Source organism: Stegostoma tigrinum, chromosome 38, assembly GCF_030684315.1.
Source record: "Stegostoma tigrinum isolate sSteTig4 chromosome 38, sSteTig4.hap1, whole genome shotgun sequence".
Classification (NCBI taxonomy): Eukaryota; Metazoa; Chordata; class Chondrichthyes; order Orectolobiformes; family Stegostomatidae; genus Stegostoma; species Stegostoma tigrinum.
The window spans coordinates 4,285,002-4,307,387 of record NC_081391.1 but is presented as its reverse complement, the minus strand read 5'-3'; the positions used below and the strand labels follow the sequence as shown (position 1 = coordinate 4,307,387).

At 40.6% G+C, this 22,386-nt stretch overlaps 1 protein-coding gene across 4 annotated transcripts in view; it reads right to left on the bottom strand.

Annotated features, from left to right (window-relative positions):
- tom1 (target of myb1 membrane trafficking protein) overlaps positions 1-22,386 on the bottom strand; it is a 91,997-nt gene that overhangs the window by 17,963 nt on the left and 51,648 nt on the right. For all 4 annotated transcript variants that reach the window (XM_048521144.2, XM_048521145.2, XM_048521146.2 and 1 more), the window contains 5 exons: positions 22,034-22,150; positions 20,835-20,968; positions 19,998-20,037; positions 10,018-10,129; positions 6,263-6,392 (listed from right to left, as the gene is read on the bottom strand). In XM_048521144.2, the coding sequence (XP_048377101.1) occupies positions 6,263-6,392; positions 10,018-10,129; positions 19,998-20,037; positions 20,835-20,968; positions 22,034-22,150 (533 nt within the window). The remainder of the gene's footprint in view (positions 1-6,262; positions 6,393-10,017; positions 10,130-19,997; positions 20,038-20,834; positions 20,969-22,033; positions 22,151-22,386) is intronic.

The following is a 22,386-nucleotide window of genomic DNA, read 5'->3' as shown; positions in this document are numbered from 1 at the left end:
ATATCTAAAATTTCTTTCAGTCTAGTTGTTACACAAGTTTAAAATGAAAAGTAAAACTATCATTTTGAAGTATGACAATTAAGGCAGCCCTGTATGCAGGGTTAAAGTTCACAGATAGCTTTTCTGAGGTTAGTGATTTAAAGTTCGCAGTGGATTGTCATTCTAATTGGTTGAGGTTTACATTGGAACTTTTAATTAGTAATTACTGCTCCCAATTCAGACAAGACTTCTACTTTTGGTTAGCTTAAAATTTTTCTTTATAAAACAGGAACAAACTTATTCAATCCTTCCTTACATTTGTGACATCCACACTCCTTCATTAAAAAGTAATACTGTAAAATGATCCAGTTGCCACCTGTCACTGGCACTGGAATCCAAACAACTGTCTGCAGCTCATGCCAAAGGCAAAATGATCTTATATGTACACCCTCTTGTCAATGCTGGCCAGTGGCCCTGCTTGGACTGCAACAATGATTTTCGAACAACTTGCAAAGGATATGACCAAGTTACAGAGACTGATGGCTGAGATGGGTTGAATTGCAAAGCTGTAATCTATCCAGCATTTTCCACAGTACAGAATTTCATGAGTCTCAGTTGAATTACTAGATCAGACCTCACTGACGCAGATAGCACCTGCCTGTTTTCCAGATCCAGAGAGAAAACATGTTTGGTTAAGGACTTAAAGTAATATTCTAATGAACTTAAGGGGAGATATTGGGACCAAGAACAGGAGAAAAGGCAAAATAATTGAAACTGAAGCAGTCTTCAGCCCAGTCAAGCAAAGAAGTTTGTAAATTACTCACTCGTAACAGACATTTAATTGCTTGAGACAAGATTCCAAGTGGGCAGAAAAGAAATGTCAGGACATGTAGAGTTTGCTACATATTGACATTCCAAAAATTGCCTAACCAATGCCCTCTATAGCCACAACATGACCTCCCAACTTCTACAATCAATGCACTGACCAATAAAGACAAGCATACCAAATGCCTTCTTCACCACCCTGTCTACGTGCAACTCCACTTTCAAAGAACTATGAACCTGCACTCCAAGGGCACTTTGTTCAGCAACATTCCCCAAGACTTTACCATTAAGTATATAAGGAGGGGATTCTGAAGGACAGAATTTACATGCATTTGGAAAGGCAAGGACTGGTTAGGAATAGTCAACATGGCTTGGTACATGGGAAATTGTGTCTCACTAACTTGATTGAGGAGTTTTTTGAAGAAGTCGCAAAGAAGATTAAAGAAGGCAGAGTGGTAAACATTGTCAAGGTGAACTTCAGTAAGGCATTCAACAAGGTTCATCATGATAAACTGGTTAGCAAGGTTAGATCACATCAAGTACAAGGAAAGGTAGCCACCTGGTATCAAAATTAGCTTGAAGGTAGGAGACAGAGGATTGTGGTGGAGGATTGCTTTTTGGACTGGAGGCCTGTGACCAGTGGTGTGCTGCAAGGATTGGTACTTGGTCCACTGCTTTTTGTCATCTATGTAAATGATGTGGATGTAAACATAGAAGGTATGGTTAGTAAGTCTGCAGATGATAATGAAAATTGGTAGTGTAGCAGGCAGCAAAGGTTACCTCTCAGTACAGTGGGATCTTGGTCAGATGGGTAAATAGGCCAAGGAGTAGCAAATGCAACTTCATTTCAGCAAATGTGAGATGCTGCATTTTGGTAGGGCAGGACTTACACAGTTAATGGTAAGGTCCTGGGGAATGTTGCCAAACACAGAGACCTTGGGGTGTAGGTTCATAGTTAGTTAAAAGTTTCAGGTAGACAGTTTGGTGAAGAAAGCGTTTGGCATGCTTGCCCTTTATTGGTCAGTGCACTGAATATAGGAATTGGGAGGTCATGTTGCAGCTGTACAGGACACTGGTTAGGCAACTTTTGGAATACTGCATGCACTTCTGGTCTCCCTGATACAAGAAAGATATTGTGAAACATGAAAGGATTCAGAAAAGATTTACAAGGACGTTGCCAAGGTTGGAGTGTTTGAGCTATAGGGTGAGGCTGAACAGTCTGGGGCTATTTTCCTTTGGAGTATCAGAAGCTGACAGGTGACCTTATCAAAGTTTATAACATCTAAGGAGCATGGATAGGGCGATCAGACAAGGTCTTTTCCCCAAGGTGGGGGAATCCAAAACGAGAGGGCATAGGTTTAAGGTGAGACAGGAACGATTTGAAAGGGACCTGAGGAGGTAACTTTTTCATGCAGAGGGTGGTGCATACATGAAATGAGTTGCCAGAGGTGGTATGGTGGAGGTTGGTACAATTACAACATTTAAAAAGTGTCTGGATGGGTATATGAATAGGAAGCGTTTAAGAGGGGTATGGCCCAAATGCTGGCAAATGAGACTAGATTTATTTAGGATATCTGGTCAGCATGGATAAGTTGATCCAAAGGGTCTGCTTTTGAGCTGTACACCTCAATGACTATGACATTCTAGTAAAAACAAACTGGTCTACCGTTAAGATTCAAGAGGAATGTGACTCTGATCTGGAGATACTGAGGTCAAGGTCTATAAACTCAATAAATTAACTTGTTTCCAAGTACTTTAAAGCATTTACCTTAAATTAATGGAATATTGTTAGCAAGCATTTTCATCATCGTTGAATTTGTCAAAGTTAACTAATTATCACCACCTCAGTATAAGCATGACTGGTGCCCGTGTAGTCCAGGAGGAGAAAGGAAGTTGAGAGAAAATAAAATCCAGTTGCTCATTTCTCTGCTGTTCAAAAAAAACTTGCATTTGTAAGAGACTATGACCACAGGATATTCCAACACTTCAGACAATTAAATACCATTGAGAGATTCAATAGTTAGGTGGTTGCTTTTGAATAGCACAGATGGGCTGAAGGTTATTTTCTTGCACTGTAGATCTCCATTACTCAAAGAGGTGCAGTCCTGGTGGTCATGCACTGAAAGTTTCCACAAGCAGTAAATGCTATGACGACCAGATAACTACTTTTGAGATATTACTGAAGGAAAAATACAGCATGCACCATGGAGAACTCGATGCTCTTCAAGTATTACCATTTAATCTTTTAGATTTTCCAAAGAGGGCAAATAGGATCTTGGTTTAACCTCTCATCCAAATGAGAGCACCAAAGGACAATGCAGTGTTCCGTTTTACAGCACTGGAATCAAGTTATATCATTTGTGACAAATCTGCACTTAGCAAAAGAATTTGTATTTGAGAGATATCCCTTTAATCCAAAGTGAAAAGGTGGTTGTTCTAGAAAAGGAATTAATACAATGGACTCCCTGGCTGAGAGGTCATTTGAGAAATTACCTGTGATCTAAGCAGCTATGGAAATTAAGGTTTTGAAATGCATGCTTTCTGAGGTGCCTGTGGAAACTGGATGTAGTAAAGTTGCTTACTGAAGGGACATTGGGCCTACTTCCTGTAAGAGTAAAGGAACTGATTTTTCTCTCAGGGCAAATAGGGAACTTTGAGGCATGGGGGCTGAAATGAATGCGCTGAGGGTGTTTAGGGTGAAGTTGTATATTTTGAGAGACATATTTGATTGCATCTCAGCTGGTCAATAACAACTATTCCTAACTATTCTAATCCCATTATCCAGCATTTGTTCCATAGTCTTGTATGCCTTGGCATTGCAAGTGCACAACTAAATACTTAAGTGTTTGAGGATTTTTGACTCTTCGCACCCTGACTAGGTGAGTTCCAGATTCCACCACCCTCTGGGTGACAATTTTTTTTCTCACATTTCCTCTACCCCTTGCCTTAAATCTATGGCCCAAGTTATTGATGCCTTCATGTCTGTCCTATCTATGCCCTTCATATTTTTATACATCTCAGGTCATATCCCCTCTCAATCTCCTCTCCTCTAAGGAAAACTACTCCAGTCTGTCTAAGCTGTCTTCATAACTGTGTTGGCCAGTGGCTGCTCACACATAGATACAGTAACTGTGAACTAAAGTGGCCTTGAGCCCTAGCTGCGATCTTGGGCTGGCATGAGGTGGTTCAGCTATGAGGGATTTCATAAGGGGGAAAATCCTAAAGGTGTCCTTGGAGTGAAAGGCACTGCTCTCAGATGATCTGAGGAGCCAACAGGAACAAGATACCATATTTTTGGATGATAAGGAAAAAGGATAAAAATGAAGGCCAGTGAAAACTCCAGAGAACAACCTTGGCAAAGTACAACCTCACACTCGGAGTGTGGAGAAGGCTGCCAAGATCTGGAATAGACACTCGGCCAGCGTGAGCTTCTATTCTTAGGTATTAACTTTTACTTTGTTGACTGTTCTGGGAATGTCAAGCTCAGTGGGTTGTCCATTTGAATTTTTGCCTTGTATGAACTGTATGCTTGCTGTTAACCTTTTTCTAACCAAATGATGTAAATTGTATGCCTGTTTTAACTAAATTAATAAAGGCAGTGGTTAGTTGATATAAACCTGACCTTATCCTCTTTGCACTGGGCCAATAACTGTTGTCAAGGAAGGCAACCAGGCAACAACTGAAACTCTCCAGCCTAGGCAATATCACGGTTAATCTCTGCCGCGCTGTCTCCAGTACTATCACATGCTTCCCATAATGTGGGCTCCAGAACTGCATACAATACTCGAGCTGTGGCCAAACCAACTTTTTATGCAGTTCCGGCATAAGCCACTGCTTTTAAACTCTGTGCCTTGACTAAACAATTGCTTTCTTAACTATTTTATCCACCTGTACCAATCTTAAGGGACCAGTGTACACAAACACCAAGGTTCAGAGGAAGGGTCACTGGACCCAAAACGTTAACACTGATTTTTTTCTTCACAGACGCTGCCAGATCTGCTGAGCTTTACCAGCAACTTCTGTTTTTGTTCCTGATTTACAGCATCCACAGTTCTTTCGGTTTTTGTTTCCCTCTGATCCTTGGTGCTTCTCAGGATCCCACTGGTTGTTATGTACTCCCTTGCCTTGTTTGTCTTGCCCAAACACATCAACTGACGTTTATTCAGATCGAATTCCATTTGCTGCCGAGCAGCCCATATGACCAGACTATAGATATCCTCTTGTAGTCTAAGACTCACTAAGACTCTAAGACCACACTTGTGGTCCTTACTATTTACCACCCCACCAATTTTTATTTCATCTGTTAGCTTACTGATCAACCCTCCTACATTCAAGTTTAAATCATTTATATAACCACAAAACAGCAAGGGCCCCAATACTGACTCCTGAAAACCACTGAACACAGACTTCCTGTTGAAAAAAATGCCCCTCAACGATCACCTTCAGCTTCTTGCCACTCAGCCAACTGTAGATCCAATTTGTGAAATTTCTTTGGATTCCGCGGGCTCTTACCTTTGCAATGAGTCTCTCATGTGGAACTTTACCAAAAGCCTTGTTGAAGGTCAAATAGACTACATTAAATCCATTGCCCTTGACTACATGCCTCATCGCCTCTTTGAAAAATTCAATCAAGTTGGTCAGACATTACACACCCCTTCTAATAAAACCATGTGGAGTATTCTTGGTTAATCCCTCCCCCTCTCCAAATGCAGATTAATTCTGTCCCTCAGAACTGCTCCTAATAGTTTCCCAATGACTGAGGTTAGACTGACCATCCTGTGGTTTCTTGGTTCATTCCTTGCTCCCTTTATATCACACTGGATATCTTTCAATCCTTCGGCAACTCTCCTGTAACTGGAGAGGAATTGAAAACTTTTTCAAGCACTCCTGCTATTTCCTCCCTTGTCTCACTCAACAACCTGGGACACATTTCATCTGGTCCTGGAGATGTATCTAATTTTAAAGCCTGCCAGAACACTCAGAACCTCCTCTCTGTCTAATCTAATTTCTTTAATTGCATTGCAGACATTCTTCCTCATTTCTATAGCCATATTGTCCCTCTCACAAGCAAACACCAACCCAAAACATTCATTTAGGATTCTACATATATCCTCTAGCTTCATGCACAAATTGCCAGTGTGGTTCTTAATGGGCACTACTCTTTCCCATTATCCTCTTTTAGCTTTAATGTATCTTGTAAATATCTTAGGACTTTCATTTCACTACTCTAGTTAATGTTGGGCAAGTTGAAATCCCCCATCACTACCCGATTACTTTTACACTTCCTTGAACATCTGCTCTTCTATTTCTCACTGTTGTGGGGCTTATAGTACACTAAAAACAATGTGCACTCATAGTTCCTCTTTCAGTATATAAACAGCATGGTTTCTGTTAACATTTCAACCTCTAGCAAGTTACAGAATGGGCTGATACATAAACTAGATAGATTGGTACTCACTTCTTGCGCTGGTCAGCCAATGAGTTGCTTCTGGTCTGTGCAAACATGTCAAACTCTTCTTCTTCAGTTTTTGGATGACTGTTGTTCTCCAAGGACTTCAGTGTTCCACTCACACTTTCTCCCGCAATACCTAAAATTACACAAATCCCCAACTACTAATGTAACACTTCTCAGACATGCAATTTGAATAGCTGGGCTGTTTGGCTCAACTGGTCTGTGCCATCATCTGTGTTCTATACAAGCCACCTCCCATTGCTCTGTACCTCACTCAATCAACACAATAACTACAGGCCATTGAGTTTAACTTCAGTGTCGAGAACAAAAATTAACAGTCACAAACAAACTTGGATTATTTGAAAAAGCCAGATTTTAAAGCTGAATCACGTTTAGTTCACTCAGTTGTGATTTTATGAGATTATAGGGATGTTTAGTGCAATTGATGCTAGTGTACAAGGATTTCCAAAAAAAAAACTAGAAGAACAAGCTTGAAGCACATGGAATAAAAAGGGACATTGGCAACATGATACGAAAGCATTAGGAAGGACGCACAGACTTTATTGAGAAAAACTTTACCAGAATAGTTTCAGGAATAAGACACTTTGGTTATGCCTACAGACTAGAGAGAAGCAGAACTTTTCCTTTCAAGAAGGTAAAGAAAAAGTTGAAGAGATTTAAACAGATGCTCAAAATCATGGTAGATGGAGAGAAATTGTTCTAAATGTCAAAAGGGTTGAGAACGAGAGAGGACAGATTTAAAATGGTAGTAAATAAACAACGGCAACACAAGGCAACATTTTTGGAATGCACTTCTTCAGTGTGATGGAGACAAGATACGATTGGTGCTTCAAAAGAGAACTGGATAAGCAACTGAAGAGAAATTATTTGCAAGATTATGGACAAAGGGCAAGGGAATGGGATTAGCCGATTTGTCCTTATCATTGCTATGGCTTTCTACTTAAGAACACATAAAAGTAAAAGAAACTGGAACAACAGGACATAACATGGCCCTTGACCCTGCTCCATTATAATCATGACTAACTTTCTGCAACTCCATTTTCCCACCTGCTCCCAAAATCCCCACTTCCCTCTTAGCCCAGAACAGACTCAATATTGGGAGTTACCCTCTGGGTTAAGGAATTCCAAAGATTCAGAACTGTTTGAAACCAGTCTTCCTCACTTTAGTCCTAAACGATCAGCGCCTTATCCAAAGGACACCTGTATTACAGCACGTACCCAGTGAAATAAAATCACCATAAAGCGCACTAGAATCTGAATGGCCTTCTTCATTTAGAATCCAAATTGTCAAATTATTTCCAAAGCCCCCTTCAACTGATTACTGCAGCACTGTATCTTTTATTACTGAACCTTCTACTCCTTTCTCCCTTGTGCATTTATCTACTTTCATGTATTATACTATTCATCTCAACCATTCCTTCCAATATCAAATCCCACATTTTAATCACTCCACAGGTAAACATGTTTTTCTCTTATCCTTATTGTTATAAAATTTACGGGCCCCAGCTTTGGTCTCCTTGACAAATGGAAATGTTATTCATGAATGCAACATTAAGATTGCATTTCCCAACAGCTGTTTAATTTATTTTTCCACTCCCCTGGCAATAAACAATGAAATTCCATTTGCCTTCTCTCAAGTTACAGCATCTGAACTTCAACGTTAATTTGCAGGTATTGAAAGTGATTAGAAATACAAATTGAATCTCGGCATTTATTGCAAAGGGAATGAAGCATAAAAATAGAAATGTTTTGCTACAGTTTATAGGTCATTAGTGAGATCACATCTGGAGTACTCAATACAATACTACTATCCTCACTTGAGAAAGGGTATATTTTCACAAGAGGCCTTGCCAATTGCAGTAAGACCTGGACAACATCCACGTTTGGGCTGACAGGCAGCAGGTAGCTGTCACACCAAATAGTGTTGGTGAATAACCTTCTCCATCAACACTGAATCTAACTTTCTTTCCTTGACATTCGATGGTATCATCACTGATGATTATTACTGACTAGAAATTGAACTGGACAAGCGACATAAGTTACAGGTCAGAGACTAGGAGTATTGCAGCAAGTTACTCATCTCCTGTCTCCTCAAAGCGCTACCATCTACAAGGCTCAAGTCAGGAGGGTGATGGAATACTCACACATTGCCTGGGAAAGCGCAGCTCCAACAATACAAAGAAGGTTGACACTATCCAAAACAAAGCAACTCATTTTATTTGTATCACATCCACAGATGCACGTTCCTTCCACCACCCTGATGCTGGGGTACCCCCTACAATATGCACTGCAGAAATTCACCATGTCTCCTTACAAATAGCTTTCCAAGTCTAGGACCACTATCACCAAGAACAACAAGGTCAGCAGATACATGGAAATACTACCACTTGAAAGTACCCTCCAAGCCACTGACCACTTCAACATGTAACCATTTCTTCAGTATTGCTGGCTAAAACAAAAAAAAAATTACTGAATATCTCCCCAACAGTCTATCTGATGAAAATGGAGTGCAGCACTTCAAGAATGTATCTCACCACCACCTTCTCAAGGGGAACTAGGGGTGGCACTAAATTCCTGCCCTGTCAGCAACACCCACATCCATGAATTAACATTTTAAAAAGCATTACAGATGAAGTTAACTCAAATGATTGCCAGGACTGTTATAGGAAAGATTGGTTAGGTCATGCATGTGCAATTTAAAAGAACGGAGAGGTGTTTTTGTTTTGAAAGAAGATCCTTGATAAATTGGATACTAAAAGGATGCTTCTTCTTGTGGGAGGAACTAGGACTAAAAGACAGAGTCGAAAAATAAGGAGTCTCCCATTTAATATGAGAGAGACAGAAATTTCTCAGAGGGCATCTGGTTTATGGAATTCTCTACAGAATAGCGAAGGCTGGGTAATTGAATATTTTTAAGACTGAGTTCAACACATTCTTGATTGACAAAGGAGTCAAAGTCTATAAAGGGCGGGCAGAAGTATACAGTTGAAGCTAAAAATCAGATCAGCCATGAAGGACCAAATGGCATACGCCTGCTCCTAATTCTTATGTTTGTACTTCTTGGAAGCGACCAACTCGGTTCCACAGCTGCCTTATAGCTCAGTAAGTGGTCACTGCCGTGGACTGAGCCAAAGGCACTAAGAAGATCAAGCTTCCAAGTCTGATTTTGACCTCAGTTAGTGGAAGTACAGTGGTGGTGGCCACACTCAATATTCTGGTGCTAAGAAAGGAGAAATGTGACTGGCCTGCAGCTCCCAGATTGCCATTTTCTTTCCTCACCTTCAGCTCACTCTGTAGCTACAAGCTCAAACTTTTTCAGGCCCAAACAAACACATTTCTGGCATCCTTTTTTTTGCAAGTATATTAATATATAAAAATTACGTAACAAATTCAACATTGGTTATTTGAGGTTGGAACTAGTTATATTATATACTCATAATCTTCAACCAAAGATGAAACACTATCAATTACTGGAACAGACTTTGCAGTCTGAATTAGGGAAGGCTAAAGTCTAAATAGTCAGAACTGCAATTTGAAATAGCAAATAGCTGAATCCAATTGGAAACAGTATAATAAGAGAAAACTAGACTTAGGTGTGATACTGTCCTGGCTCAGGAAGAGAAAGCTATCACCTAGATGCTGTACCAAGGAGTAATGCTACCTGTGAAACTACATGCAGAGGAATAACCAAACTATTTGCACCCATTCTGTGTTAATAACCAACAGAAACCAATACTTACTGAGCCCTGCTAACTGTGTTGAGAGATTGGAGGCAGTCACTGGAGTGACAACAGCTGGAGAGCTTGGTGTAAGATTGATTAAATTTTCTGTGTTCTCTGAATCACTGGACACCTTTAGAAAGTGACAGAGAAGAGAAATTAAGCAATAATCATGTCTCACAAACTTCCAGTTTTTGAGAAATTTATCAAAAAAGCTGACATTGTTTATTTGGATTTTAGTAAAGCCATTAGCAAGGTTCCACATGGTAGACTATTTAGTAAAGTTAGATCACATGAGATTCAGGGCAAGCTTGCCAATTGGATACAAAATTGGCTTAATGGCAGGAGACAGAGTAATGGTGGAGGATTGCTTTTCGGACTGGAGGCCTGTGACCTGCTGTGTTTCACAAGCAAACTGCTCTGGTCTTTTTTTGTTTGTCGTTTATATACCTTATTCAGATGAGAATATAGCAAACATGGTTAGTAAGTTTGCAGATTATACCAAAATTGGTAGCGTAGTAGACAGTGAAGAAGGTTTTCTAAGATTATAAAGGGATCTTGATCAAATGGGTCAATGGGCTGAAAAATGGCAGATGGAGTTCAATCTGGGTAAATGCGGGGTATTGCATTTTGGTATAATAAACAAAGGTAGGGCTTATACAATCCATGGTAGGGCCTTGGGTGGTGTTACGTAACAGGGAGACCTAAGGATGCAGGTACATAACATTGAAAGTTTGTGTCACAGATAGGCAAGGTGGTTAAAAAGGCATTTGGCAAGCTTGCCTCCATTGCTCAGTCATTTGACTGATAGGAGTTGGGATGTCATGTTGAGATTGTACAAGACATTGGTGAGGTCTCTTCTGGAATGCTATGTCCAATTCTGGTTGCCTAGTTATAGGAAGGATATTATCAAACTGGGAACGGTTCAGAAGGGATTTACCAAGATGCTGCCAGGTGTGGAAGGTTTGAGTCGTAAGAAAAGACCGGATAGGGTGGAACATTTTTCCACTTGAGAATAGGAGGTTGAGAGGTGATCTGATAGAGTTGATTGCCCATTTTAGGGAAAAGACAATAACAATTCGAAGGTGAGCACATTTTTAAGGTGAGAGGAGAGAGAGATTTAAAAAGTGACATGAGGCGAACTTTTTACTCAGAGGGTGGTTCATGTATTGAATTAACTTCTTAATGAAGTGGTGGATGCGGGTTAAATTACAATTTTGAGAAGATTTGTAGCTCAGGTTGAGGTTCTGGATGTGAGTTTGCTCGCTGAGCTGGAAGGTTAGTTTTCAGACGTTTCGTCACCATTCTAGGTAACATCATCAGTGAGCCTCCGACGAAGCGCTGGTGTTATGTCTCGCTTTCTATTTACCTGTTTAGGTTTCCTTGGGTTGGTGATGTCATTTATGCATTTGGTGATGTTATTTCCTGTTCTTTTTCCTCCGAGGATGGTAGATTGATTTGGAGCCAATGTGTTTGTTGATGGAGTTCCGGTTGAAATGCCATGCTTCTAGGAATTCTCGTGCATGTCTCTGTTTGGCTTGTCCTAGGATGGATGTGTTGTCCCAATCAAAGTGGTGTCCTTCCTCATCTCTATGTAAGGATACGAGTGATAGTGGGTCATGTCGTTTTGTGGCTAGTAGATGTTCATGTATCCTGGTGGCTAGCTTTTCTGCCTGTTTGTCCAATGTAGTGTTTGTCACAGTTCTTGCAAGGTATTTTGTAGATGATGTTCGTTTTGCTTGTTGTCTGTATAGGGTCTTTTAAGTTCATTAGCTGCTGTTTTAGTGTGTTGGTGGGTTTGTGGGCTACCCTGATGCCAAGATGTCCGAATAGTCTGGCAGTCATTTCGGCAATGTCTTTGATGTAGGGGAGCGTGGTTATGGTTTCTGGGCACGTTTTGTCTGTTTGTTTGGGTTTGTTGCTGAGAAATCGGCAAACCGTGTTCATTGGGTACCCGTTCTTTTTGAATACGCTGTATAGGTGATTTTCTTCTGCACTTCGTAGTTCCTCTGTGCTACAGTGTGTGGTGGCTCGTTGGAATAATGTTCTAATACAGCTTCGTTTGTGAGTGTTGGGATGGTTGCTCCTGTAGTTCAGTATTTGGTCCGTATGTGTTGTTTTCCTGTAGACACTGGTTTGAAGTTCCCCATTGACTGTTCGCTCTACTGTGACATCTAGGAATGGCTGTTTGTTGTTGTTTTCCTCCTCTTTTGTGAATGTTATGCCAGTCAGGGTATTATTGATGGTCTTGAAGGTTTCCTCTAATTTGTTTAGTGATGACAAAGGTGTCATCCATGTAGCAGACCCAAAGTTTGGGTTGGATGATTGGCAGAGCTGTTTGTTCAAGTCTCTACATTACTACCTCTGCTAAGAACCCCTAGTAGAAGACTCACGCCACTCCATTCGCTCCACCCAAGAATTCCTGAACGCCAAAGACACCAAGATAGAAGAGGATGAAATAATGGTCTCCTTTGACGTAACAGCCCTGTTCACATCCATCAACATCAACCTGGCCAAAGAAACACTGACTACACTATTAGAAGAACAAAAGACACATACACCAGACACCACCAACCTCATCAGCAAGGACAACATCATCAAGCTAGTGGACCTCTGCCTTACCACCCACTTCACTTTCAACAACAAAACCTACAGACAAACCAACAGTACACCCATGGGATCTCCGATATCAGGGTTCTTAGCAGAGGCAGCAATGCAGAGACTCGAACAAACAGCTCTGCCAATCATCCAACCCAAACTTTGGGTCTGCTACATGGATGACACCTTTGTCATCACTAAACAAATTAGAGGAAACCTTCAAGACCATCAATAATACCCTTTACTGGCATAACATTCACAAACGAGGAGGAAAACAACAACAAACTGCCATTCCTAGATGTCGCAGTAGAGCGAACAGTCAATGGGGAACTTCAAACCAGCGTCTACAGGAAAACAACACATACGGACCAAATACTGAACTACAGGAGCAACCATCCCAACACCTACAAACGAAGCTGTGTTAGAACATTATTCCAACGAGCCACCACACACTGTAGCACAGAGGAACTACGAAGTGCAGAAGAAAATCACCTATATAGCTTATTCAAAAAGAATGGGTACCCAATGAACACAGTCCGCCGATTTCTCAGCAACAAACCCAAACAAACAGACAAAACGTGCCCAGAAACCATAACCACGCTCCCCTACATCAAAGACATTGCCGAAATGACTGCCAGACTACTCGGACCACTTGGCATCAGGGTAGCCCACAAACCCACCAACACACTAAAACAGCAGCTAATGAACTTAAAAGACCCTATACAGACAAGCAAAACTAACGTCATCTACAAAATACCTTGCAAGAACTGTGACAAACACTACATTGGACAAACAGGCAGAAAGCTAGCCACCAGGATACATGAACATCAACTAGCCACAAAACGACATGACCCACTATCATTCGTATCCTTCCATACAGATGAGGAAGGACACCACTAAGATTGGGACAACACATCCATCCTAGGACAAGCCAAACAGAGACACGCACAAGAATTCCTAGAAGCATGGCATTTCAACCGGAACTCCATCAACAAACACATTGACTTGGAGCCAATCCACCATCCCCTGAGAAAAAGAACAGGAAATGACATCATCAAATGCATAAATGACATCACTAACCCAAGGAAACCTAAACAGGTAAATAGAAAGCGGGACATAACACCAGCGCTTCATCAGAGGCTCACTGATGATGTTACCTAGAATGGTGATGAAACATCTGAAAACTAACCTTCCAGCTCAGCGAGCAAACTCACATCCCTTAAATTACAATGTTTAAAAGACATTTGGATGTATATATGAATAGGAAAGGTTTGGAGGATACAGGCTAGGAACAGGCAGGTGGGACTAGTTCAGTTTGGGATTATGTTTGGCATGGGCTAGTGGGATGAAGGGTCTGTTTCTGTGCTGTGCTATAATTTATTACAACATTGACTGCTTAATGTAAAACTATCTCAAGAGGACATACACTGGCCAATTCTAAAGGCGTGTGATGATATTATGGTTTTAAGAGGTGTATTTTGTCCTGTTTCTTTTATTGGAAAGGTTTTAAAGGCAAGAGGTGGAAAGCAGTGTACTCAAAGCCAAAAATGTAAACAGCTTGAGGCCTTGGGGGTTTTAAAAAACAGCAAGATGGGTAGAGTCCCAAAGAATTAGGGTTTCAGGTTAGCTTTCAATAGTTGTTAGAGTTTGATGTTGACGGTAGAAGAAGTGACATCTCTCTCGGCCACAGCAAAAAAGCTGGAGTTCTCGCTCTAACAGAATGTTCCTTCTGCTATCAGAATTACATATGAGACAATCTATTTTACTGAATTTGACTTTATCAAGGGTGATTATGGGATGTTACTATATTGGAACAATAGTGTCAACAAGTTAAATAATTGATTATTCTGTTAAATTTTCCAATAGAGTTAAAGCTATATCAATACTTCTTTCGTTTGTATTTTAATTACAGGTAAGAATCAAGTGTGTTTTGTTTAAAGCCAAGGCATGTGACCAATCGAATTATATCTGGAACACAGCACCTTTCACTTGGCTCTAAGTAAGATAAAAGTTAGGATCTCAGCTATGTCCTTGATGTATCTGAAAGGAGTTTTTTTTTCTAGTCTATAACAAATTGGGGGCTTGTTCAGGATCAAAATCTCTAATTCCATGCTGGGTTTGGAATGGTTGGGCTCAAAGACAGTGAGTGGTAAGTATTAGTGGGTTTTTTTCTGGGTGTTGTATTTGTTTGGTTTAAACAGGATATGCCTTGTGTAACATGGCTCTTTCAGTTGCTAAGACTCTCCCTGGAGGTGGAACAAGTCACTTTGGATGTTTTACAGAAAGTGAGCAAGGCAAAAACTTTCAGAATTAGCAAGTAAGCTATAGATGCCAGTGTATGTGAGGAAAGGGGAGATAATTGTTGCAATAGCATAACATTTAAAATTGCCAGGAATGCATTCATAATCATTGGAAATGGCTAAAATTCAATTGCAAATGAAGCAGCTTGAATTAAAGGAAAAAGAAAAAGAAATAGCCCTGGAAGAACATAAAGAAAAAGGAAATGAAACAGTTTGAACTACGATTAAAAGCAGGCGAAAAAGGATTGGATGGTCCTAGCAGAAGACAGAGAGAAAGGGAAAGAAGAGGGGGCTATCTCCCACTGCAACTCTGTTGTGGTACCTATCCCCTCTCTACCTCTCCACCCATACTCTCCTCTCCACCTATCTTCTCCTCTATCTGTCTTCAGTCCACCTCCCCCTCTCTCCCTATTTATTTCAGAATCCTTTCCCCATTCCCCTTTTCTGATGAAGGGTCTAGGCCCAAAATGTCAGCTTTTGTGCTCCTAAGATGCTGCTGGGCCTGCTGTGTTCTTCCCAGCCCCACACTTTATTATCTTGGATTCTACAGCATCTGCAGTTCCCATTATCTCATTGTAGCCAAAAGCCTGGTGGGGATCTGTTTAAGTATGTCCTAGAGTTACAAAGTTTGATAAGAATGAATATAGAAGTGGCCTGGGATGTGGGTGAGGGGAGAGGTATAGGAGCAGGTGTTGCACTTGCTTCGGTTGCAGGGAAAAGTGCCGGGGCTGGAGGGGAGTGCAGAGCGGACAAGGGAGTCACAGAGAGAGTGGTCCCTCTGGAAAGCACATAAGGGTGGGGAGGGAAAAATGTCTTTGGTAGTGGGGTCAGATTGCAGATGGCGGAGGACGATGCATTGATTTGGAGGTTGGTGGGGTGGTACGTGAGGATGAGGGCGAGTCTGTTTTGGTTATTATTGCAGATGGGGGTGTGAGGGATGAGTTGTGGGAAATGCAGGAGACATGGTCGAGGGCATTTTCGATCACTGTGGAGGGGAAGTTGCAGTTCTTGGGGGAAAAAAAAGGGACATCTGGGATGTTCGGGAGTGGAATGCCTCATCTCAGGAGCAGATGCGGCTGAAGCGAAGGAATTGGGAATAGGGGATGGCCTTTTTACAGGGAGGTGGGTGAAAGGAGGAATATTCTAGGTAGCTGTGGGAGTCGGTAACCTTAAAATGGATATCAGTTTCCAGGTGGATGCCAGAAATGGAGACAGAGGTCCAGGAAGGAGAAAGAGGTATCAGACGTATATAGGGTTTGAAAGGATCAAACAAAGTGATTTTGACAGATGAACAATGGCATTGAAAATAGTTCAGACAAATGATGCTCTAAGACAGAGGACCATTTTGGAAGAGTTCAAAAATTCACTTCCTGAAGTAGTCAGATCTCATGTGGAAGATCAGAGAGCTAAAATAGCAAGATCAGCAGTGTGTTCTGAGTTGGTTCATAAATTTAAGTTTAGCTTCTCACATCAATTTCAATCTGTGAGGGATAGACATTGGAGAAAAGAGAAATCCTCGTGTGATAAGGGAAAAGGAGATCTCACTGAAAATATTAAAGATAGTTTACTACAGGGTAAAAAGGAAACCCATGAGGAGGAAAGACGTAAAAAAGTTTGGGTGTTTTCACTGTAATAAAGTTTATTGTATCATAGGTCAGACAGGAAAAAGGAGTTTGAGTGAATTCCAGAACGTTACTATCTTAAAAATGAAGTCTTGATGAGGAAATGGAGACCATCACATATTCAGGCTGATGAAAAGTGCGCAGAGGTTCAAGTTGTACTCCCAGATAATAAAGTGTGAAGCTGGATGAACACAGCAGGCCAAGCAGCATCTTAGGTGCACAAAAGCAGACGTTTCAAATGAAGGGTCTAGGCCCGAAACGTCAGCTTTTGTGCTCCTACAATGCTGCTCGGCCTGCTGTGTTCATCCAGCTCCACACTTGGTTATTGTGGATTCTCCAGCATCTGCACTTCCCATTACCTCTGAAGAACCAAGTTCAGATGATTCTGAATTGGACATTGCTCAAATTAAAATTGGACAATGAGGAAGTTCTCAAAAACTGGGATAAAATTATTGAGTTACCTTCCAGGAGAAAATCATAATAACCTGAAAGAGTTATTACAGGCACATGGTGAGATATGTGGGAATAAGCTGGGAAGTACTATTCTGAACATGTATGGTGTAGACATTGGATATGCTGTTCCAATTAAGCAACATGTTTCTAGACTTGACCTTCTCAAGTTGACATAGGTTCAAAAAGAGATTGAAAGCATGCACAAAGACAACATAATCAAAGTGAGTTGCAGTGAATGGAGTTCACCATAGTAATGGTACCCAATGATTAGTGCAAACTCAACACAGTTTCAAAATCTGACTCATATCCTATTCCACGTTTGGAATATTGTATGGGAAAGGGAAAGCAACTTATTATTTCTAAGTTAGACTTACTCAGGGGACACTGGGCTGGTACCTTATCCGAAAGAGGGAAGGAAATTTTGGCTTTTGTGAGGCCGAATGCGCCGTACCAGTTTAAAAATCATGCTGCTTGGTAGGAAGAATGCACCAGCCATATTTTAAAGACTAACCAATAAGGTCACTTTTGGATTACAGATTGTGTGGTGTACATAGAAAATCTAGTGATTTTTTGTCACTCATGGAAGGAGCATTTGGAGCGTCTGTTGGAGTTGTTCAATCGACTTCAAGGAGGTGGGCTTAAGGATAAACCTGGCTAAGAGTGAGTTCGCAAAAATCTAAGTCATGTTCCTGGGCCATGTTATTAGATAAATGGCCACACAGGACGTGACAACAAAGGTTATTGGGGAGTTTCCCATGCCAAAGACAGGTACTACAATTCCTGGGATTGAGTTGCTCCACTGACTGACCTGTTGAAGAAGTGCCAGAAGTTTCAGTGGACGGAAGAATGTCAGAAGGCATTTGTCAACCTGAAAGCAGTGTTAACCACTGCCTCAGTGTTAGCCACAGCTGCATACGCAAAGCCATTCGAGATGGCTATCGATGCAAGTGATGTAGGAATTGATGCTAGACTCTTGCAAGACAAGAGGACAGGAAGATCTGTTAGGTATTTTTCCAAAAAGCTGAATATTCATCAACAGAAATATTCCACAATTGAGAAGGAGGCCTAAAGTTTGGTTGGCATTACAATATTTCAACATTTATGTTGTCAGTAATGTATCTGAGACAATTGTATATACTGATCATAACTGTTTAAAGTTTTTGAAAAAAAAATCAAGGATAAAAATACTAGATTGTTTAGATAGAGCTTATTATTCTAGCCATTCAATTTCAATATTATACATATGACAGGACAAGAACACATAATTGCTGACACGTTGTCACGACTGTGTTGAAGGAAGACAAAGATGCTCGTTGGTAGAAGAAACAGATTGACATAGACTGTACTATTGAATATTTGCATACTTAAAGCCAATATAAAGTATACAATATTGTAGTGTATTAATCGTGTAAGACTAAAAGTTTTAAAAATTAAGCCATCTTTGTATATTGATGGCTTTTTTTTGAAAGGGGGAGAAGGTGTGACAATACAAATGCTTTAAGAGGTGTATTTCATCCCAGCTTTTGTTTTGAAAACAGAGGTTGAGACAGAGGTGGGAAGGTGCCAACTGTATGCCAATAAAATAAACAGCTTGTGAGGTGTTGACATTTTTTAAAGAAAATTTAGAACAACAGAAGCAGGTGGAGTCAGACACCCACGTAACCTGTGTTTTTGTAACTTTCAATAGTTGTTGGGGTTTGAAGTCAGCTGTGGAAGCTGTTACATCTCTCTCAATCATAGCAAAAAGCTGGAGTTCTCTCTCTCCTCTCAGAATTGCATGTGAAAGGATCTATTTTACTGAATTTGCTTTTGCCAAGGGTGTTTAGTGGATGCCACTGTACCGGAAAATTGCTGTTCAGTAGTTAAATAATCTATTCTTCTGTTAAGCGTTCCAGTAGAGTTAAAGTTATACCAGTTCTTCTTTGGTTTCTTTTTTAACTGGAGGCAAGAATGAAATATGTCTGCTTAAAGCCAAGTAGGGTGGCCAATTCTATTACATCTGGAACATAGCACCTTAACATTTTTATCATATTTTAAATTGTAAGGTCTAAGGCTATCTCTTTGATTTTTATGAAGAGGGTTTGGTCTAGTCCGTAACAGGCAAGAGACTAAATATGTGGAACCAGGGAAGCGACCGAGGATGTTAGCAAGTTGGAAAGGTGCACCTTTGTAGTTTGAGAGGAAATAGATTTTACACCTTTGGGTATTGTATGCTAACCTTTCCGCATTGGATGTTTCCAAGTTGTCAGAAATCATGGGAAGAGTTGATTAAAAGGTAAGCATTATTGACTGTCAGTGGGATGCAAGTCATGGAAATCATGCAGCACAGGAGGATCCATTCAGCCCTTCTGTCCAATTATTGCACAATCCTCACCCCTTTCACAACCCTGTGAAATTCAATCATGGAGACGGTTCTCTTTCCTTTTGAAATGTACTGAATTTGCTTCCACTAGTCTCACTGCTTGTGGATTCCAGCTCATCGTAACTCGCTACATTAAAACGTTTCTACATTTTGGAGGTACATCAGTTCAGCAGTTAGCACTGCTGCCTCACAGCACCAGGAACCCGGGCTCAATTCCACCCTTGGGTGACTGTCTGCACAGAGTTTGCACATTCTCCTCTTATTTGTGTGGGTTTCCTCCCACAGTCCAAAGATGTGTAGGTTATGCTAAATTGCCTACAGTGTCCAAGTATGTGCAATCTAGATGAATTAGCAATGGGAAATGAAGGGTAGGGGGTGGGTCTAGGTGAGATAATCTTCAGAAGGTTGGTGGGGATTCAATGGGCTGAATGGCCTGCTTCCATACTGTAGACATTCAATTATTTAACCAACCCCTCCATGCCTTGCCATGTTTCTTTGGCCTTTGACTGTTCCAGGATTCACAAGGACTGTATTGTACAGTACAACCTTGCATCACAAATAGATCTTCTTCACACTTCAAGCAACACACACCAAATGTCATCTATCTTTAGTCTAAGATATTTACTATGTGTCTGTAGCAATTCCAAAGACTTGAATTGTACTCACCCGATTAGTAGTATTCTGTCCAGTTCTGAACCTTTCAAACCTGAATAAATATGTGAAAGACAGAATCAATGAAGTAGATAAAAGTTGGGGACCGGTAGATAAGAAGTACTAGATGGGGAAAAAATCTGCAGGACTATAGGGAAAGGACAATGCAGGCACATTATCCTGAATGTCTGACCATCAGTTTATGATTCTGTAAAAAGACATGGAAATTTTTCAGTCTTTACAACTTTGTGGCCGAATGAAGTCAGATTCCATAAGCACAATCAGTTCTCAACCAGTCTAAAGTCTTTCAAACACTTGAACTTACTAATTACACAATATCTTTACCAACAAAAAAAGGTACATACTGGGCATGTTTAAACCCAGATTACGGGAATGGAGACAAAAATTAATTTCACATTTAGTTCAATTCTATTCTCACCAATGAATTGCCAGTGGGGACTGTGTGCATTTAAGCTCCATAAAAGAACATAATCAGTGCAACACTGAGGGAGTGTGACACTGTTAGGAGTTACCATTTTTCAGATATGACAGACTGAGGTCTGGCCTGCCTTTATCAGTTGAACAGTCAAAGGTGTACAAGAAGGTTTTTCTTCTCTCCTCTTGTGCTGGCCATTAATCTGTGTATCCCACGTCCAACAACATTAAAAATGATTAAATCACATCAGTATGAGGGATCTTGCTGCCCACTAATTGGATGCCATATTTCCCATACAGCAAGTGACTATACTATCAGAGCTGTGCTTTCAAGCGGTGAAAGGTGTTAAATATGTATATGTAAATAATATTTTTCACCAAGTTAATCAACATAGCTGAAAAGTGCACTTGGATTACCTGTCATAACGGAGAAATACATTATTGAGGTTGTCATTAACATGTAATAGGTCCTCTGTCACCTGCTCATTGGAGACTCTTGAAATGAGCTCCAGGATCCTCTGCTGCATTGCCCGACATGTTCTGTTCAGCTCCTGTTGTGCAAAATGTGTAATATGTAACTACGAAAGGATTAAACAGCAGTTATATCTTCAACTGACATGGCAGAGAAAGGTAAATAATTTCAAAGGTGAAAGTTTAAGCATCAAACCAACTTTTCTTTGTTAAATTCTGCTCCCCCTTGAGAATCTGGACACTCTGTTCCAACAGTACTAGCCACCTTCACTCAAGTGGCTATTCTTCTTGCACAACCCCACACAATACCAGCTGGATAATTGGAACACGTGGTCCAATTCTTCCCTAATGTCATACACTGTAACTATAGCTATGTGCAGAAGGCCATTAATAAAATCAGTTTTCACCTCAATGTCAGGGTATTCAGGTCAAGTGTAGCTCTGTAACCATTGACAATTAAGTTGATACAGAACATGAATTGAACCCAAGAACCTCCTAGTCTCTAAGGCTCATGAAACTTGTGTTATTAAAAGATGTTCCAGATTTTTTCCAGTTGAACAGAAATCAATTGCTACCAGAGCAGGAAATACGTTTTTAACACCAACTTCCATTCTTCTTCTGTTCCATGTTTCAGCTTATCACAAAGTTGGAACGTGGAGGATTAGCAATACAAGCACATCGATTTTAAAAAATTATGAGCTGAACACTAATCATATGGTCACCAAGTCTTGGGTGCAGATTACTAATATCCAAAACATGTCCTAAGGGAATTGTTGCAAAAAACAAATCAAAGATTACAGATGCTCAAGGGAAAGGGCTCCAGGTCAGAAGCTGAAGGCGGATGTTTTGCATGTTGAGAGTGTATGTGGTGAACACAACATCAAAGCAGACAATGGTAACAAAGAGGAAAGGGGCTACAAATAGAATTAGTTGAGGGGAGTTAAAGAATTTTTTTTCTATGAACTATGGGGCTGGCCAAATGGATAGTCTTTTCACCCAGGACCAGTACAACTCTTTTTGAAAAATGTGAAACAAGGCAGGTAAACGGAGCTGAGATGTGGATTCAGTAAAATTAACTGAATGGCAAAAGAGGCTCAAATAATTGAAAAGCCTGCTTTTATTTTTATCTTCAAATGTTGTTTCACCTGTAGTAGTTCCAGATCAGAGGAATCTTCTTGACCCGGGACCATTTCGGTCAACATTTCAGACATCACCTTTACGTTACCATTAACGACATCCAGTTCACTTCGCAGCTTAGCAACCTGCAAAACATACATTTAAAATATAGTCTCAAAGTCAGGGGTAATCAAGTGGATTTGATTGCAGCTGTATTATCCCGAGTGCTACCAGCAGGTGGCGACTGAATGCCAAATCATTTGATAAGTTAGTCTGTCTTTACTAATGACTAACAGTACAGCAAGTACTTCAACCATGAAGTGACAGTAATGATTAATTCTGTTCAACAGCAGCTAGCATTTGCAAGTAGCTATGACTAACC